Source organism: Cariama cristata, unplaced genomic scaffold (assembly GCF_000690535.1).
Source record: "Cariama cristata isolate BGI_N322 unplaced genomic scaffold, ASM69053v1 scaffold19949, whole genome shotgun sequence".
Taxonomy (NCBI): Eukaryota; Metazoa; Chordata; class Aves; order Cariamiformes; family Cariamidae; genus Cariama; species Cariama cristata.
The window spans coordinates 1-19001 of NW_009634257.1; the positions used below are offsets into that span (position 1 = coordinate 1).

Sequence of the window (19001 nt, forward strand, 5' to 3'; positions counted from 1 at the left end):
GCCCTGCCGTTCCGCCCCCGGAATGAAACGGCCGGAGACGCACACTGAAAATGAACTTTTATTTCGATAAATTAAAAGTCGCGTTACATGATAAAAAGCGTGGAGTGCCGTAGCTCAAACCTAGCGGAGCAGAGAAGCACGATGCACGCCCAGCACGGTGAGGCTTCGCTCCCTGTAAAGGTCAGTAACTGAAAGATACACAGTGGTCCCTACACAGAAGTCACCCAAAAAACCACAAATACAGCCTGAAAACGAAGCCAAGGATCACAGGATAACAGCAAGTCTCAGCAGCGCATCGCTCCCTTCCCACTACAGCCCAGACTCGTCACTCTCAACATTTAAGTTCTTTTGATTTCAGACATCACTTTTTTCTCTAGGACTCGCCACCCAAAGAAGCACGCAGCCTCCTCAGGCTGGCTTTCAACCGCCCCTCTGCAAACCCACGGTCTGTAGGCAGGAGCTGCAGCAGACAGCACATCCAGACAAGTGTATTTATGACACTCGTGGCTTTTATGCCCTCTACCACCTGCAGCGTGATTAAAACACAGGGGAGGAAGCCTGCCAACACCCAGCATCAGGGCTTTGGAAAGCATGCAGGATGGAGATCAGCCGCATAGCAGAAAACTTGCGGGGATCGGAGCAGTTGGCTGGGGACCAGTGCTCCCAGCCTGCAGCACACCGCTACTGGCTACCCTAGGCCAAACAAAACCAACCATGGTACTCAGGCATGATCAGATTTTGTTAAATTGATAGCACAAGTCCATCCTACAACAGCAGTGACTACAGCAATTAGCGATCGACTATGGTCCTGACATGCAAATTAAGCAGCACCGCTGGACAGCTGTGCCCCAGTGCCAAGTACTGACAGCTCAGCTCCTTGGCCACAGGCAGAGGACGCGGGCAGCTGGAGCAGCACATGCTGTCTCTAGCTGACAGTTTCACTACCGCTGTTGAAGAGCCTTCTGAAAGTAAAGCAGACTGCAACAAAACAAAACACTAACGGATTGACATGGCAGTACAATAATCCCTTAAATTTTAAGGTAAGTTAAATTCCATACAAATCAAACTTCCAAAAATATTTTGCAAACTCTGGCATATGGCTATGATACAGTATGTACAAATAAAATACCAGAATGGTTACATTTTATTGCTAGGTTTTTTTTTTTTTTTATTTGGTTAAGGAATTACACAGTAGTGTATAAAAGGGTGTGGGAAACAGCAAGAAGCAAGCATTAGCTTCTTGTCCTCTCAAAAGCCAAGGTTGGTTGGTTTTGTTTTGTTTTTAAATACTGTGTTTTCCAACATCACATCAAAAGCATTTCCGTATTGGGTCATGTCTGCATTACCCAAACAGGATAGAAGAGCAACAGTGAAAGAAGCCTAGGCAATGAGTAACAGGGTTCCATGTTGTACATTCCTTCACCGATTCATACTTCCAGAATACAATTATTCTTAAAACATCCAGTTGAAAGTTATATAAAAGTCAACAATTATGAACTGACTTCCACATAAACTGATGTTTCAGCGAGGTGGGCAACTTCAAGTCGCTAATCATGCAAAAAACTTCTAATAAGATCAGTGATATTTGTGAGCAAAATCATCTGACTTGACCATGATCTAGCCTGTAAGAGAATCCCTTCTGCAAAAGTAATTTTCTATGTTCCAGAAGGTTATAAACACACTCTGTGTTTAGATCCACTAGTATAAACAAACCCTTAAGTTCCTCTATAGTAAGGAAACCCCACTTACAAAGCATGTGTCAGTAGAGAATGCTGATGCAACTGCACACTCCTATCCTGCTTTTTACATCCTTCTGCTGGCGAGAACACAAGGGGTAAGGGTATCAAGAAGGAATCACGTTCACATTAGTCAGGAAACAGCCCACAAATCTACTCTGGGCCTTCCCACCCACTCCTAGTGACCAGGAGCTTTACTCAAGATGCTTCAGAGTGACCCAAACAACAGTGGATGGAAGAAACCGGCAGCATCAGCCACCCTGCTCAAAAGATCTCCAGTGACCAGTCAGTGAGACCATCAGCACACTGCTGATTGTACCCAAGGCAGGTTCTGCTCAGCAGGCTGCGTTGTAGACTTTTACTTCTTAAGCATCTGTTGAAGTTATTCAATACTTACCTTTTTTTTTTTTTTAAAATAAAAAACCCAGATAGGTTCATCTCACATACTGTTATCCGGACGAAATACAGCAAAGCTAAAAGAATGACAAAGTGAAAACCCAAGCACTTGGTAGGCAATTGCTTCTGTAGGCTCATCATATAAGAACACTTTTAACTCTTCCCTCTAAAAATAAATCCTGCTATAGATGGGCATGATTTACCACTCTTGCTCTCCTCTAACTGAGTCCAAACTCATTCATAGATATACTTAGTTAAAATTACAGATTTAGCTGAAGCTCTTAACCACCCCTTTTAGGCTCAGTCTCTCATTATAAACAGCTTACTACCAACACAGCCCCTGACACAAACTTCTCCTTAAATATGCATAATTTACTCTATCTCAAATATTTACAAGCAGAAGAAGCCCATCTTTACAAGATGGATTTCCTTCTGCTCTACATAAAGTGCAGCTCTCTAATTTAAGGCAAATTTCAGTGAAATACAAAACCATAGTTTTATTTTTAGTATGTACACATTTTAAATTAAAAACAAGAATTCCCTTGAAAAGGAAAGAATGAGAGGAAAACGTTTCCAAGTTTGGGAATTTTCTGCATTTTAACACAGTCCCAATATTATATCCTATCAACATATAAATTTGAAAATTTCTTTTCAATAAACGCAAACAAAAAAGGGGTGGCAAGGTGTACAGTAATTTAGCTCCAAAGATCAGTAAAATACTGGGAAAGTGCAGACATAGCTTTTCATGTCCTATAGTTTTCTTTAGCTACAGTAGCATCCATCAGTATCACATTTCTAAATGTATATCCTATACACCTAATGCTAATCTCAGTTCTTGCAATGAGTATTTCTCATCTCCATCTGTGTCAAATTTCTTAAAGCTCTGTGACTCTTGGGCTGTAGAGCCAAGCAGCTTTTGAAGATCTTCATACGATAGTTTTCCATCAGCATCCTCAGTTGCTTTTTCAAACAAATTCTGAAGATCTGCAAAGAGAACAAGGACTGAAAAGTAGCTCCTTTAAGTACACAGGAATATCCTACAAGCTGCTGTTCCAGTTTTACTGCACCATGTCTTACTACCTAGTCATTAAATAAAGCATCCCCAAGTACATAGTTTGCCTTCTACGTTGTCGCAAGCTGTCCGTAACAGTTTAGGAGAAAAAAAAACAAACCCAAACATTTCTGGATTAAATTACGTTAAATCTGAAAAAAGTAATCCCTATTTCTGGCCATGACTAACAGCTCATTCTACAACCACTAACTGCGTACAGATGCAGTTATCCTCCACAAAAGCAAGCTCTGAATGACTGTTGCTATACCAACAGCCCAGATGATATAAAGGGAAAAGTGTCTATTCATTTCCTGATGCAAAGCACAGCCCTTTCAGTAGCTGAAGAGACTGAACAGCAAGATCCAGAAACCATTCATCTGAACAGGCAGTGTTCTCTTAAAAGAAAAAAAAAAAAAGAAAAACAAAACCCTCAAAACATACACACTCACACCTACTTCATTTTCCTTCAGCACCCTAATTCTGCCCTTTACTTCTCTCCCCATCTCTGGGGCACTTGGTATAATACTTTGGCACTCAAAACAATTATAACTCGCTTATAATGCACACTCCTGTTTAAATCCACGTTTCTTTTATTTTACCTGCTATTCTTTCCTTTTAGGTTTAAAAAATAAAAATTAAGAAGTCCATAGTTCTCAAGTTTTAAAATTGACCTTACTTCTCCCAGAATGCCCAGACACACTACCATAACTCCAGTAATAGTTATCATCTCCTAAATATTTACATTAAATATTCAGAAAAAGAAAAGGTCAGCCTAGAAAGGACATACCTTCCATGCTGGAAATTCCGGGTAAGGACAGATGTCTCAGCTGTCCGTTACTCTCTGTGTTGTCATCAGCTGACCTTGAAGCCAGCCGTGAAAGGTCTGTGGGCTTTGCTGTAGCACTCAGACTACTTTCAACTGTTACAAAACAATTTCTATTAGTCCTACTAATTCTACAGATTTACAGTTAGTAGAAACAAACAAAAAAATCCAATAAAACTAATTAAATTTTTTTTCTCATCACAGATGCTCTATGGGGTAAGAATGATGCAAAATCCTTTCAGAATACAGCAGCATTGTCCCCTTTTACCAATAACTGGAAGAACAGAAGGAAGGAAACTTTTTTTTGGACAGTTATACAGCTTGCTTTCTTGCTGTACTAGGAGATGTGTGTTTGTAAACCCCATACAGAATGACTTGGAAGTGCTTTCTATTTCCCAGTCTGAAAGTCCTGAACAAGCTTTATTAAGCAAATTACACCTGCCCACCTGGGTTGTCTTCACCATGTCACTGCAGGTATCTATCTTCCCCAACAGCAAGGTCTAAACTTCCAAGTTGCTGCTTAACAAATTAACAACAAGCACAGTTCTAGTATAATGAAGTATTGCAAATCTTATCTTCAGCACTATCTGAATATATACAGCAGAAGTGCAGAACTAAGCTAAGTCAGCAGAGACGCAGATCCTTCCTCTGTGTTACCCTTAAACTTTAAAAAAACCAAAAATAGATGTTACCGGGTATACATTTCTACAGGTTAATCACCGTATGCCTTCAAATACAAGCTACTGACACATGCGAATCCTGCTATACACAAGGAAAGTCACCTTCAAACTTTTGTAGTCATATATAGCTTTCTAGGTTAAGGCCATCGGTTTCCTACTGCTTTAACTGAAATAATCTTCACCAAAATCTTAAGGAACACTCCAAATTATCCACCTTCACAAGTTATTCTTTGAATTACACAGGGAACCTTCAGGTTTATGGATTACTGTGATACAACATTCTTACCATTCTTTGATGTCTCCATGGGTCTGTCATTTTCTGGCTTGCCTGTGAGAGCACTGATCAGCTGAAGCTTCTCTTTTAGTTTTGATACCTGAGAATCTCTAGTTCCTGTTTCCTGCATATGTAGAAAAAATATTTCTTAAGAAGCACCTCTTCAGTAGATAGAGAAAAATCAGGAAAAGAAGTAATTTAAAATATGTCGGTACTTTTGAGTGACTTCGAGGCCTCCAGACTGATCAAGTTTAAAGTAAAAAAAAGATTTAAAAACAAAAAACAAAAACCAAAAAATCTATGGAAATATGTAAGTAATAAATTCACATAGTCTGTAAGAAAACAACAGAATCAGGACCTCAACCTGAAAAGTAGGCAGCTATTTCGCAGACACCAATTTCAAAAGAATCTGACATTTAATCTCCATATTTCTTATATAAATGAGCAAGACTCTGAAAAAGTGTTATATAAAACAGTCAAACATACTTGGAGTAAACATTTATACATTAATTGAATTCTATAATTGTTTCAAATGTTTGCCTCCTTAGGGCAGGAGTCACTATATCTCTGTCGAAGTAAAACCATCACATTTTTTAATCTGGAGCACCTTTGCTCTTTACATGAGTAGGTTCCAGATGACAGGTTGAGTTCACATCAATCCAAGCCTAGAACTGACAGCATAGCCAGTTCACTCACCTGCCTTCTTTCCAGAAGACAGAAACTAACCTTAGCAGCACCACCTCTTAGCTCCAGCCCACAGTCTGGCACTCAGTCTGTTAAACTTGCTCACAGGAAGTCATCAGATCACTACTGAGAGGTGGCTTTCATCAATTCCCAGACTCCACTAGTGCAAAGTCTCTCTAAGTCAACCCAAGAAAGTTTTTAAACCTGGATAAATGCCGTAACCCCATTTACAGCATGAACCCACAATAGTTGGGCTAGCTTTGCCGAGAGCATGGCAATGGGTACTCAAATGAGCTGGCTGCCGGAGTCCCCTGTTCCACTGGACCATGGTCTGAACCTCTCAAGATTCCTTCAGCTGCACAGAAGGACATTACAGCAGCTCTACTATGTTATCCCATATGTAGTCAGAATGGCAAAGCTTTACACTATTATAACTTTTCTTCCATCCTAATCGACTTCCTCTCCCCAAAATGGGGTGGATAAAAGAAGTCCAGAGTAGGACAGCTTAAGAGAAACTTGATCAGATTAGCCTGCTGGCAGATCTTTTCTCAATTAAGTCTCATTTAAAACATGATTATAGAGACAATGACATGCTCTACTAATCCAGTGCAATTTGTCTTTCCTTACTTTACCTTCAGTTCTTTATTTGAATGAGTTTCATTATCTAGTTGATCATTTTCCACTTTTAGAGAGGTAGTTGCATCATTCACCTACAGGAAAAATGGAGGAGAGCAGAGTTTATTCATGTGCTTTTTATCTTCTACAATAGTTTCTTTCCTTCAAATTTGGCAGGCATGAAGCAGGAATTAAAAACAGGACAAATAATGCTAGAATAAACACAAAGACAGTGGATTATGTAATTTACTACAGTAACGTCAACATGCTCCTTATTGCTAAACATACAGAACACGTTCTCACAGACTGGCCCCACTATGGCATATACAAAGCTCTGGAAAGATTTATGAACATATTTAGTATTAATTTTTTTAATTTTATTTTTTGGGGCATTTAAGCACCACTGAACAATCCAGAGGCCCACCATGCTCCTCAACGGTTTTAACAGACCCATCCCAGAGTGTCTTCCTAAAACATAGCTAAAGAGGTTTGTGAATCACATCCTATTAAGCAGTTACCCAAGTCTTAAATGTCACAGTGTTTTGAACATTTTTTTTTGTAGATTCTGCAGGGAAGAAATGACTGTTTCAGAGATACTCTTAGTGTTGGTTATCTGTTCAGAAATATGGAACAAATTCCAGCCTTCTAAAATGAAATCCTAAGTGTCTCAACTTTCATTCTGACGTCTTCTTTAGTTAGGTTTGAAAACCTGTATCTGTAGTGTACAGAAAGTATTAAAACTACCAGCCTGAGTAGACACCCTCAGTCATCAAATACTTACCACACTGGTAGACAAGTTCTCTCTTTTGTCCAGATTATTCACAGCAAGGGGAGAGTTTTCTAAAAACATAACCCTCTGGCTAAGGTTACCAATGGCTGAATCCACATTTAGAAGCTTGATGTCATTCAACTTTTGGTATGCCACTACAGTATTATTTAGCTCTTCCAAAGCTGCATGCAGTGACTGGCTTTCCTGAAATATAAAACCAGCACATGTCAGTTTACTGAATCTCTGCAGCACTACTGCTATTAACAAGATGGTGACTGACCCAATTTTACCAGGCAGACTTCAGACTGGCTCTCTACCGACACCACTGAAAACATCCAACTGGAAGCTTCCAGAAAGTTATTCCAGCTTTCAAAGTTTGAATCTGCGATTCTTCCTCAGGGCTAACCTCTTTGCTAATGTCATTACTTCAGCCAGCAAACACAGAAAGTCTATTCATCCAATTTTCCAGGGCAAGCTTAGTAACCACACCAACTATTTTTCTCAAGAAAGCATGTACTATGCATATTTAGACACAAGACTCATTTTTGAGGAAGATAGACTGTATTAAATGTAAATAAATGCAGTCATTCCATTCCAACCCATTCAGCGAAACACCCACACATTATCCCTTTTTTTTTTTTTTGGTTGCTGAATCTCTGCTTTCCACACCTCTTTACAGTCAGGGTGACTCAATACATGCCACTCCCAAATTTGATCAGATTGGCAACTACCTGCCATAAAATCCACTCCATAAAAAGGTTTTAACTCCTTTCCATTTACATGAGTAAAGCACACCTATAACTTGCTGGATATTAGTTTCGCTCTTTTTACTCCTGACTCAGATAGAACACAAAAAAATACTCTCAGACTAGAGTACTTTCCTGTTTGCACATACACAGGAACGAACTACAGCAAAACACTAGAGCAAAATTATCTTATATTTTGTTTTGAAGGATGCTATCTGTATTGTCTTGATAAAAATGTATTTTTGTACATTACAGTACAGCAAAACACAAAAAAGTTACATATGGGTGACACTTGTACCAATATTCCTTATGCAAGGGAGAAAAATACCTTTTTGCAATTTTCTGTCTGATTTCTCTCAGTCCTTGGCACAACAGTGGAGGGAAGTAAAGGTATCTGTTTTAATTCCTTCTAAAGAAAGCAGAAAATTATGTTACCAAATGCCTGTAAAAAAAATACTAAACTTCAATAACTGGCAGATTGTAGCTAAGAATGTTTTGCTACAATTATAGTCATTCATTTCTGTTCTGCATGCAGTATTTTAACTAAGCTAATACAGAGTTTTCTCTTCCAAACACAGAAGGTCCAAATTTATTTTAATTAAACCCTCCTAATTAGCTCTCCTCCCTTTAAGGAAGTATTACAATACACATTTCACTGCTACCAAACACATTACCACATCTGCAATGCTTTCGTAGCACCCACTGACTAAATCAAGTTTTATAATGTGTCTAATTTAGATTTTATCTGCAAGTATTCTTATTAAAGTAATGCTGTATTGCAGTTTAGCTGAAAAACTTTGGCTCAATTTGGCCACAGAGAAATACGTACTTGATACTATATAGAAGATACCATACAGGAATTAGAAGATTAGTTTATTAATGTACCAACCAGCATCTACCAAAACTTCAAAGGTATTTCAAAGGCATAAGGCAGAACTCCACACAGTTCTTAAACTTGCTTCATATTAGGCAGGTAATAAATAAATAAAGTGCAGTGTTAAATCAGAACATTTTCTTACCACATCATTCTGGAGTATTTCTATGGATTTCCTGTATTCTTCAATAGCTGTCTGTATATTTTCAACATCATGAGAAACACTGGTAAGCGTGCTACCTATGTTAGCTACAGTCTGGAATAAAGAAGATGACAAAAATCTCAGCCTTCCTCAAACTGCACTCTCCCAAAGATTCAATTTGCTAAACACAATGTTTTGTTAGTGAAACTGCAGGCAGACTGCCACAAAAATACGCACGTAAATTTGAAGCATTCAGAACTTTCTTTGCAGACAAAACTGCAAATTATACCCATTGCATTTCCAGGCCAATAAACAAAGACACACTCTACACCATGAGCTTAAGCTAGATAACCAAAGTTACAGGTTTGCTACTCCCACTCCCAGAACAATACAAACGTTCTGGCATAAAATTCTGATATGAAGACATCTTACCTCCTCTCTGCATGGAGTATTTGTATTGAGTACAAGAATGCTGACATCACCGATTTATCCTGCCTTAATTGTTCTTCAGGTCTACCCATCAGAAACATCATACGCTGCAAAACTAGTCTGCCAAAGGTTGCAGATTCAATTTTCAAGCAATTATTGTCTTTTTTAAAACAAAAGAATAGTGTGAAGCATCAGGAAAGCCCCCATGAATTCTGCAGGTACAGTCAGTGTGCTCTGACAGCTACCTTTGCTTCCAACTACTCCCGTCTCATCCTTTCCTTGCCTTCACCTACGTGAACTCCCCCTATCTCCAGCTCTAACTTTAGAAAGTAACTGTCCAGTAAAGCCGCACCAGTGTTTTAGCAGCTGACAGCATAGCACCTATCAGAGTCAGATCATCAGCTAGGACAGCCACAAACACTAGTGGAAGTTACAATAACAGGACAGAGCATGCCCCTATGCTTCTCATTCAGTTTTTAGTAACTTTCTTCATTCATTAAAACAAACAGAATCCATCTAAAAATCCCTTTTTCCTATGACCCTGTTATCCTCACAAGCTCTTAAGGCATGGAAGTGACCCTCTAGGTACCCAGATTACACTCAAGTGACATCCATACAAACTTTCCTCCAGCTCTTCATTTTGCAAGTCTGAACACAGGTTCAGTAAGCAACCGCTGCCCTGAAGGACCTCAGGCCACCTTTAGCACCTTTCATCAGTCTGAACAAAAGCCACTGCCCAAGAGGAACTCCCTCAGTAATCCTTCAGGACTCCTAACACCAGCAGGCAGCTCCTCATTTTCAGGAACAGTACCTACATGGAAAAAGGCTTAAGAAAACCAAAATCCTATTCTAAGAATAGCAGCCTCTTCGTAGAATCACTTAGGTTGGAAAGGATCTTTAAGACCATCGAATCCAACTGTTAACCTAACACTGCCAAGTCCACCACTAAGCCATGTCACTAAGCACCACAGCTACACGTCTTCTAAATACCTTCAGGGATGGCGACTGAACCATTTCCCTGGGCAGCCTGTTCCAGTGTTTGACAATCCTTTTCGTCAAGAATTTTTTGCTAGTATCTAATCTAAACCTCCCCTGGTGCAACTTGAGGTGATTTCATCTTGTCCTATCGCTCATTACTTGGGAGAAGAGACCAACCCTCACCTTGCTACAACCTCCTTTCAGGCAGCTGCAGAGAGCAATAAAGTCTCCCCTCAGCCTCCTTTTCTCCAAGCTAAACAACCCCAGATCTCTCAGCCGCTCCCCATCACACTTACCCTCCAGACCCTTCACCAGCTTTGTTGCCCTTCTCTGGACATGCTCCAGCACCTCAAGGTCTTTCTTGTAGTGAGGGGCCCAAAACAACACAGCACTCGAGGTGCGGCCTCACCAGTGCCGAGTACAGGGGGATGATCACTGCCCTGGTCCTGCTGGCCACACTATTCCTGATACAGGCCAGGATGCCGTTGGCCTTCTTGGTCACCTGGGCACACTGCTGGCTCATGTTCAGCTGGCTTTTAACCAGCACCCCCAGGTCCTTTTCCACCGGGCAGCTTTCCAGCCACTCTTCCCCAAGCCTGTAGCGTTGCATGGGGTTGCTGTGACCCAAGTGCAGGACCCAGCACTAAGCCTTGTTGAATCTCATACAATTGGCCTCAGCACATCGACCCAGCTTGTCCAGATCTCTCTGTAGAGCCTTCCTACCCTCAAGCAGATCAACACTCCCACCCAACTTGGTGTCACCTGCGAACTTACTGAGGGTGCACTTGATCCCCTTGTCCAGATCATTGACAAAGATGTTAAACAGTACTGGCCCCAAAAGTGAGCCCTGGGGAACACCACTGGTGACCGGCTGCCAACTGGATTTAACTCCATTCACCATCATTCTTTGGGCCCAGCCATTCAGCTAGTTTTTTTACCCAGCAAAGCATACACCAGTCCAAGTCATGAGCAGCCAGTTTCTCCAGGAGAATGCTGTGGGAAATGGTGTCAAAGGCTTTACTAAAGTCTAGGCAGATGACATCCGCAGCCTTTCCCTCATCCACTAAGTGGGTTACCTTGTCATAGAAGGAGATCAGGTCAGTCAAGCAGGACCTGCCTTTCACAAATCCATGCTGACTGGGCCTGATGACCTGGTTGTCCTGTACATGCCATGCGATGGCACTCAAGATGATCTGCTCCATGACCTTCCCCGGCACGGAGGTCAGGCTGACAGGCCTGTAGTTCCTCTTCCAGCCCTTCTTGTAGGTGGGCATCACATTTGCTAACCTCCAGTCAACTGAGACCTCCTCGGTTAGCCAGGAGTGCTGATAGATGATTTCTTCCAAGAAAGGCAGGTAATTCCAAAGACAGCTGGATGCAATGGACAAGTTGTGCAAGAGATTTTTCACCAGAGTTATCAAAAGCCAGGCTACCCACCTACACACAATCAAGTTCTCCTGCGTGACGGGACACAGTGCAGCATGCACACAGAAGTCAGAAAGAAGTCCAAGTCTTGAAACCTATCATTTTTCATTAACGTGACACCTACAAACCATTACAACTATTGTATTTAAACCTCCAAATCATTCTTCTACACTCAATACCTCGCAATATACCTCCTAGAAGGATTCTAGCTCTGTTTTTACTATATTAACCTTCCAAAACATAAATGCAAGCAAGATGGCATCAAGAGAGCAGTGGAAACAGATGCCACATCCAACACCTTACTTAGACTAAACAGCAGAGACCGGAAAGAACTCAAAATTTCCCAAGATCTTTGATTTTCTTGAAGTGTGACCAAGGACAGACTTATTTCAATGTGAAAAAGCCTTGCTGTTCAGCAGATCACTGCAAGCTGAAACCTGTTGGCCCTAACACTTTGTCCTGACGGTACCGAAGGCAGCAAGATGACAAAAAGGTTATTCTGTATTTTATACATGTATATAAAAATAAATAAAGTAGGTATTGCCTTAAGACTTACTTCTGATATAACACCATAAAAATCCATCATGCTTATAAGAGCAAATTAGAAGCTTAGGAAATAGATTTGTACTCCTCCCAGAAAAAGAAATCCTAGCAGCCTGATCAGTCAAACCACACTAATTGATTTGCATATGACTAGCTTGTTGATTATACATTAACTTTGTAGGGATATGAAATGAGAAATGGAAACCTATAAAAGCCACAAAGACTGGACTGACATTAGGTGTTAGCCCAATATAAATGCTTATTGCTAAATAAACACAACTGCCATGGAAGAGCCAGGGAAGTTTCAACAAGCCATTCTTTTTAGCAAAATAAACAGGACAGCTTTTTGGTAAACAACACTCAGGTAGGGCACATGGTAAGACTCTGATTAACAGAAGCAAGCTTGTGTCACCCAGTACGGCCCATCTTTCAAGGGATTGTCAGAAAACCATCCCAGTACAATTCCTGGTTTGTTGTGCCTGTACTGAACACCAAGAAAGCTCCCATGCTAATGTTCCCAGCCCACTGCTCCCAAGTGAGACCCCTACCCACCTCAAAACTGTAAATGCAGAGCCAGATGTAGAACTATATACTGCTGAAGATGAGGAAGTTTTCCAGAAAGCAAACAATTTTCTTTTCCAATTAAAAAACCTAAACAAACAACCTATTTGCAAGCAGAGTTGTAAAGCTTCAGGCAGACTTTTTCCAAGTGTCCTAAGTGATATTAAGATTAGCAGCCTGAAGGAAAGTAACCAGAAGAATCAGCTCCAAGGTAAAGAGGGACAACAAACAAATGCATCTCCAGAAAGGGACAAACAAGGCCATCACATTTTTTACCTACCATATGTTATCACAGGACCATACAATACCAAATACATGAAGTCCAATTTAAAAACAAGAGAAGCAAATATTCCTCACATACAATTCAGGTAACTCCTGTTGTCACTGCTGTCCCCAAGAGTCCAGCTGCAGCTTAGCAGCACAGAAGGCATTTAGCAATAGCCAAATTTACAGTACTTGCCTTCTGAAGTTTCTCTACTGTGAGAGGAAGAGAAATCAGATCGGATGCAGATTTTATGTTGTTTTTGAGATGATTTACTGTTGAAGTCAATAGTGATATCTAAAAACCAAAGAAGAATACTTAGAATTAGTCAACATAATCCTGATTCTGACCTTCCCCAATATTAATGACTTAATTTGTAACATTAAAACATAAGGCAAGACAAAATTATATATGTACACACACACAAGACAGCCCTCTGTCTAGATTAGAAGTCCTGCCTAGGCTACGTTAAAAATATTCTGCTTCTTGCAACAGAAGCAAGATTTATTTTTTTTTAAAAACTGAATGAAAGCCACAGAAGCCTCTTCTTTTCAATAAGGTATCCTCTGCCCATTTTACTTTCATCCTCTTAGAGAGAGACTGTTGCCCAAGATAGATTTTTAAAATTGCGCAAGAAGCCCTTATGTGGATGAAACAGTCATCCACTTATGTATTTAGCAATCAAACCTGCCTGGAAAAACCCAGCAAAGCCAGGCAACTCCTCTAGCTGAGTGACAAGTAAAGTTGCACGTATCACCCAAACCTTCTGCTACAGAAGTAGAACAGTGACAATCTAGATACAGCGGGCTAGCTCAATTTCTGTCAACTGTTTGACCCAGACAGCAAGTTATTCAACAGGTCTTCAAGATTACTTATTCCAATTGAGACGTGGTCAAATAAATTAAAAACCACTACATGCTAGTCATTAATTCCTAATACTATCACTTTAAGATCAATTTGCAGCCATCAGTAGTCAAAACAAAGAAAAATAATTTCTTCTCACATTTGACAACACGAAAGTGGGTTTTATCCACTCCACTTTTTTCTGGTTAAAAAAAAAAAAGTTGTTTCACATGCTGAGGAAATGGGCAAGATCCTAATTTTACGTTAGGCCAATGATGATCAGCTGGCGTACAAAGTCTCTCATTCCACAGCTGTGAATATTGGCTAAAATAATTCCCAGCAGCACATCCCAACAATTCATGGGAAAAACAAACAAACACAAATTTTGATCCCCAGAAAAGTTGGCTCAGACTGTAACCAGACCCTGAAGTAACTTGAGGGCCTGCAAGAACCATGTGCAAGTATCTTTAATGTCCAGGTGCAAAAGATCGCGTTTTAGAAGTCCAATGAAGCACCTAAATATCTGCAGATAATGCATACTGTCAGATGCCAAAGAAAGCAAGTCAATTTTTCAAATACATTTATGTGTCCATTAAGCACTTAACCACTGCATGCAACTGGAAAAAAAAAAAAAAAAAAAAAAACACACACCAAAAAAACCCATACAAACCCAAAACCACCCAATCTGAGCAGGCACCTCAGTACTCTTAAAAATTAAACCCAAAGCACTAGTGTCAGGGAGGGTTACCCACACACACCTCTTGATACCTCTAACTGTGAGACCACTAACTGTGAGCAACTGATCTTTTACCCTCTGAGGCAAGAATTTCACTAAGAGCCTTGCTGGATGCTTTGTTTGAAGCATGAGTTAATACGGCAGCTGAGGAAACAGCTTTCTGATAAGTCGCTTAGGTCTAGCCACGTAAACAGAGCTAAGATTTACACCAGCTCAGATTCCGAGTGTGTATTACCAGATTTTATATTGACAAGATGACAGCACTTCAATTGTAGCAACACGAACTTGCACTGATTCAAGGTAACTTTCTTCCACATTAATGAAACATTTGCAGACATTCTCAGAAATCTGAAGTGTCAAATCTCTCATCATAAACATCACAATTATTTGGCAGGAAAATTAAGAACTACGCAGTTCTCTGGTTCTTTTAAGTTCTTCCTGAAGACTTTCCACCAGTTGCATAACTTCTCTTTGTGATCAGTCTCCAGTCCAACTGGATGGTCAAGCTTTTTTTGCTTAAGTGAGGCTTATACTCCATTTTAACTTTAAAAATAAAAGTTTAGCTTATGGTCACAGAAGTCCTTAGATAAAAGATCAGCACTGCACTTGAAATTAACTTCTTTAAAAATAAATTTGAATGTAATATTTTATTATTTTTCAAAACCAAGCACTGATCCCTCTCACCTGTTTATTGATCTCTGTGATATTTATCCAAATTTTATTTAGCCCCAGTTCTCCAGTCTCAATTTGTTCTAGTTGCTTTTGCTTCTGCACCAAATCTTCATTCAGTTTAGGAATTTCTTGGAATGATGTTTTTTGATTAGATTCCACTAAAAAGAAAGAAAAAAAAAGAAAAAATAACTAAATTTGTTTTAAAAAAACAAAAGTCCAGTTAAACAGCATTGAAAGGCAGAAAACAAATTACAAGCAGCAACATCTACAGCAGTGAAAGAAGGCATTAACAGTTTCTACATATGGGTTTATTGCCAATTCAGAATGAAGCATTTGTTCAGAACGACAGCTCTTTTTTTAAGAGCACTAATGTCTGCAGAGAGAAGCCAGAGAGACCATACTAAATTTAACACTTTGCAACAGTACTGTCATTCTGGCAAGCCTCAGCAGGTCATTACTTAGTGCAGGTATTTTGCATTACTTTCACAGAGGAACACAAAATAGTAATAACACGAAATAGGGACTGTGAATAAGAACTGCTAACAGGACCAGGGCAAAGGAGGCACATGAAATGAACCTCAGTGCCCTTTTCAAGCCTGCAAAGGGGCTGATGATGAAGAAGTGAATTCCAAAGAGATTATCATGATTACAGTTGTTCTGTGTGACAGAAAGACAACTGAAAAAAAAATGTGTACGTTTACACATGAACATCTGTTGGTAAACAAACCGGTAAACAAGATCCTTGGAAATAAAGGCAGTTATTAGTGCAATTAATAGTACAGGAAGGGGGAAACGTGCAGCTCAAACGAATTCAAGTGAGCCTCAGAAATGCAGCTCTTCCAGGTCTGCAGTGACTAAGCTGTTTAGCTGCAAGCGCTATTAGGCAATCCTAAATCCCTAGGCCTGAGAAATAAATAAGCAAAGGTTTTGAGATGGAGATGACCGAGGTCTCCAAAATCTGCACCTCCACCCTGTAACGCAGCACTGGAATGCACCACAACAAACTGCCATCATTCAGATCAGACTGCCAAGAGCAGTGGGACCTACATGGTACATAGCTGGCAGCTCCCAGAACAAGCTTCCATGGGTGACCCATCCGGTCAAAAGGGGAAGCCTTCAGGAGTGCTTCATGCCCATGGAGCGAATGCCCAAATACACACAACTGGAAAGCTGTGCAACTTTAAAAACCCACTTCACTTTTCTTGAAGCAAGTCCTAAAAGCCACTTCTAGGTACAGAGTAATCTGCATTGATCACCCAAGATCCGAATAACACTTTTGATTAAGAAAGACTTTGAAAGGTATATTTTAGCCAAAACAGACTGAGAGCTAATTGTGTGTTTGACACAAGCAGTTCACATCAAATCTGACGCTTCAGAGGCTCTTGTAGACAAATTATTTCCTGTTCTGCCATTCTCACTGTGTACAGTGAGATTCCACTTAAGAGTTTTTTGCAGTGCTAGGAAGGTTAAGTACTACATGCATTCTTAGCATCATTACTAACAACTGAAGGGGAGCATCACAATGACTTCCTCCTATCCTAAACATACAAAGACACCTTATTTTAAAAAGCACTCATACCATACTGGGTTTGTTCAAAGCATGGCAGAACAGTTACAAATACCACCACAGGAATCCGCTCTTATGGGGAAAAAAATCTGGATGAAGATTCAGAGCAGGAAGGTTCTTCTTCCAAACTTGCTGTAGGATAGACAGATCCTGTGCCTTTGTTTCTCCATCAACCCACATACCCCACCAAAGCACAATGTTACCTTTTGGAACCAGGTTATTCTTGCTGTCTGCTTTTTTATTGTTGTTTTTAATGCTGTGCCTCATTATGAGGCTCCTATTCAGCTTCTAGGCATGCTATTACAGGGGCAAGGAAATCTGAGATTATTTTACCACTAGACGAAGTATTAAATGGACAGCTTTTCTATCATAGCTATTAAGGACAAAACAAGCACATCCGTAACTGCCAGACACTAAGCTCAGAGAGAACAACTGCTTTAACAAAGAGGTCTACATAGAACAGGAATGATGAAACTTAACTACACTGAAGCCAACAAGTGTTGTGATTGTGCAAAACTTTTACAGCCAGTACATACCTAAAGCAGACCAGTCCATGAAGAGTGGCAGTCAGCTTACCCAGAACACAGAAACAGCTACTGCAGAGCTGTTCAGTACACTCACAGCCACAAAGTAGTGCCTGTAACTGAAGGCATCCTCCATAACTGTTGGACACCAGTTACAACTAACTGATTTCAGAGTTCAGTATCAGTTAATATAAAAGCACATCTATCAGCAACATTTTCTCTCACTCCCAGTCAGCCAGCAGGTTCCACCTCAGCAGACAACTCCTCCCCACCTCACAGCAGAGTTACACACCTGAACAGGAAGCCCTAAATACTAACAGCACAGAATTTCTACACGCATTTCCTCAATACCTCTTTTACCACAAGCAAATCAAGCCCTCTGCTTACCTCCAGCCCTAGCTGCCTCCTAATTTTTGAATTGATTTCACCAGCCTTATTTTTAAGGTCATCTTCATGTCCTAAAAATTCTAAGATGAAGACCAAAGCTACAGGACAAAACCTGCAGTCAACAGCAGTGCTCCTCAGGCAAAGTGTAACTACTGAGATTTCCTGAAGTAGCTACAGACTACCTGAATGCTTAAGCTTCACTCTTCTCTGCTCCATTCAGACAGCTCCTCAGCTCATCCTTGCCTTTTTCAATATACAGAATTTTGAACACTACTAAAATAAGGCATCAAAACATATCTTGTGTCCAGAGGTGAGGTATAGAGAACCGACGGCCTACGTCACATGCAAATCTCACCATGCATTACGTATCTCAGCACGACAGAAGTTATAGTATTGAAATCTTACATGGACAGGGAAAACCTGAGATCTACAAGCAAGCTCCACCTTAACTCCATACTTCAAAGTATGAAACATGATGTAACTCCACACTATATGCAACAGGACATAGAAGTCGAGCAAGGTCAATGCAAGCAAAATAAACATTCAGAGGATACAAAGAAAAAACATAATACTGAAGCAACATTCAAACTGCAGTAACGCCATAGTGAGTATTAGAGGTTTTTAAAAGAGCTCAAGACAAGAACATTGTTTTCCATTAATTTTTTTTAAGGGATGCATCAAAATCCCCTAGACTGCTTTTATGGGGCTGATCAGAACTACATCTTTTTTAAATAGGGGCTTTCTTTAGAACAGAGCACTCCCAAGACGAAAGTCAGGATTTTTCAAAATGTACATACAAGCAACTACAACGTACAAGCCTGCTCCTCAGAAGATATAGAGCAGGCAAGAATATGTAACATTTGCCTTATATTCACCCAGCCTCCAAGTGTTTTTGGCTCGGAGGACTTCTCAATTCAGGGGCAGTTTGCCTACTCAGTACTTTCAAGCTTTGAATAAGCAGGCAGGCAACTAAAGCTCTTCGTACTGCCCAAAGCAAATGTGAAATAGTGTAGTTACATTTATACTTACTAGTTCGGAACTTCTCCTTTATTGCATCCAGATCCTCCTTGAGAGCCACCTGCATCCAGACTAAGCCAACACATGCTACCACACAAGCAGCAAGAATGACAAACGCACATAATGGGTAACAGAACTTGCAGCATCGTAGATAGTCTCCCCTGGATAAAACAAAAATAACAGATTATGAATATTCAACAGTACCTAAAAAAGTTTTATTTTAAATGCTGTTCTATCAAAGGGACAGCCCCAGAACAGCATGTATTT

At 40.2% G+C, this 19001-nt stretch overlaps 1 protein-coding gene across 1 annotated transcript; it reads right to left on the reverse strand.

Moving 5' to 3' along the window:
* Positions 1-2503: 2503 nt before the first annotated feature.
* On the reverse strand, positions 2504-18801 carry EFCAB14 (EF-hand calcium binding domain 14). The gene is made up of 10 exons (XM_009707092.1): positions 18747-18801; positions 15252-15397; positions 13187-13285; positions 8794-8904; positions 8103-8180; positions 7041-7232; positions 6277-6354; positions 4973-5084; positions 3971-4102; positions 2504-3116 (listed from the first exon to the last, which is right to left on the reverse strand). The coding sequence occupies exons 1-10, from the start codon at positions 18799-18801 to the stop codon at positions 2941-2943; spliced, it is 1179 nt and encodes a 392-aa protein (XP_009705394.1). The 3' UTR covers positions 2504-2940.
* Positions 18802-19001: the final 200 nt, after the last annotated feature.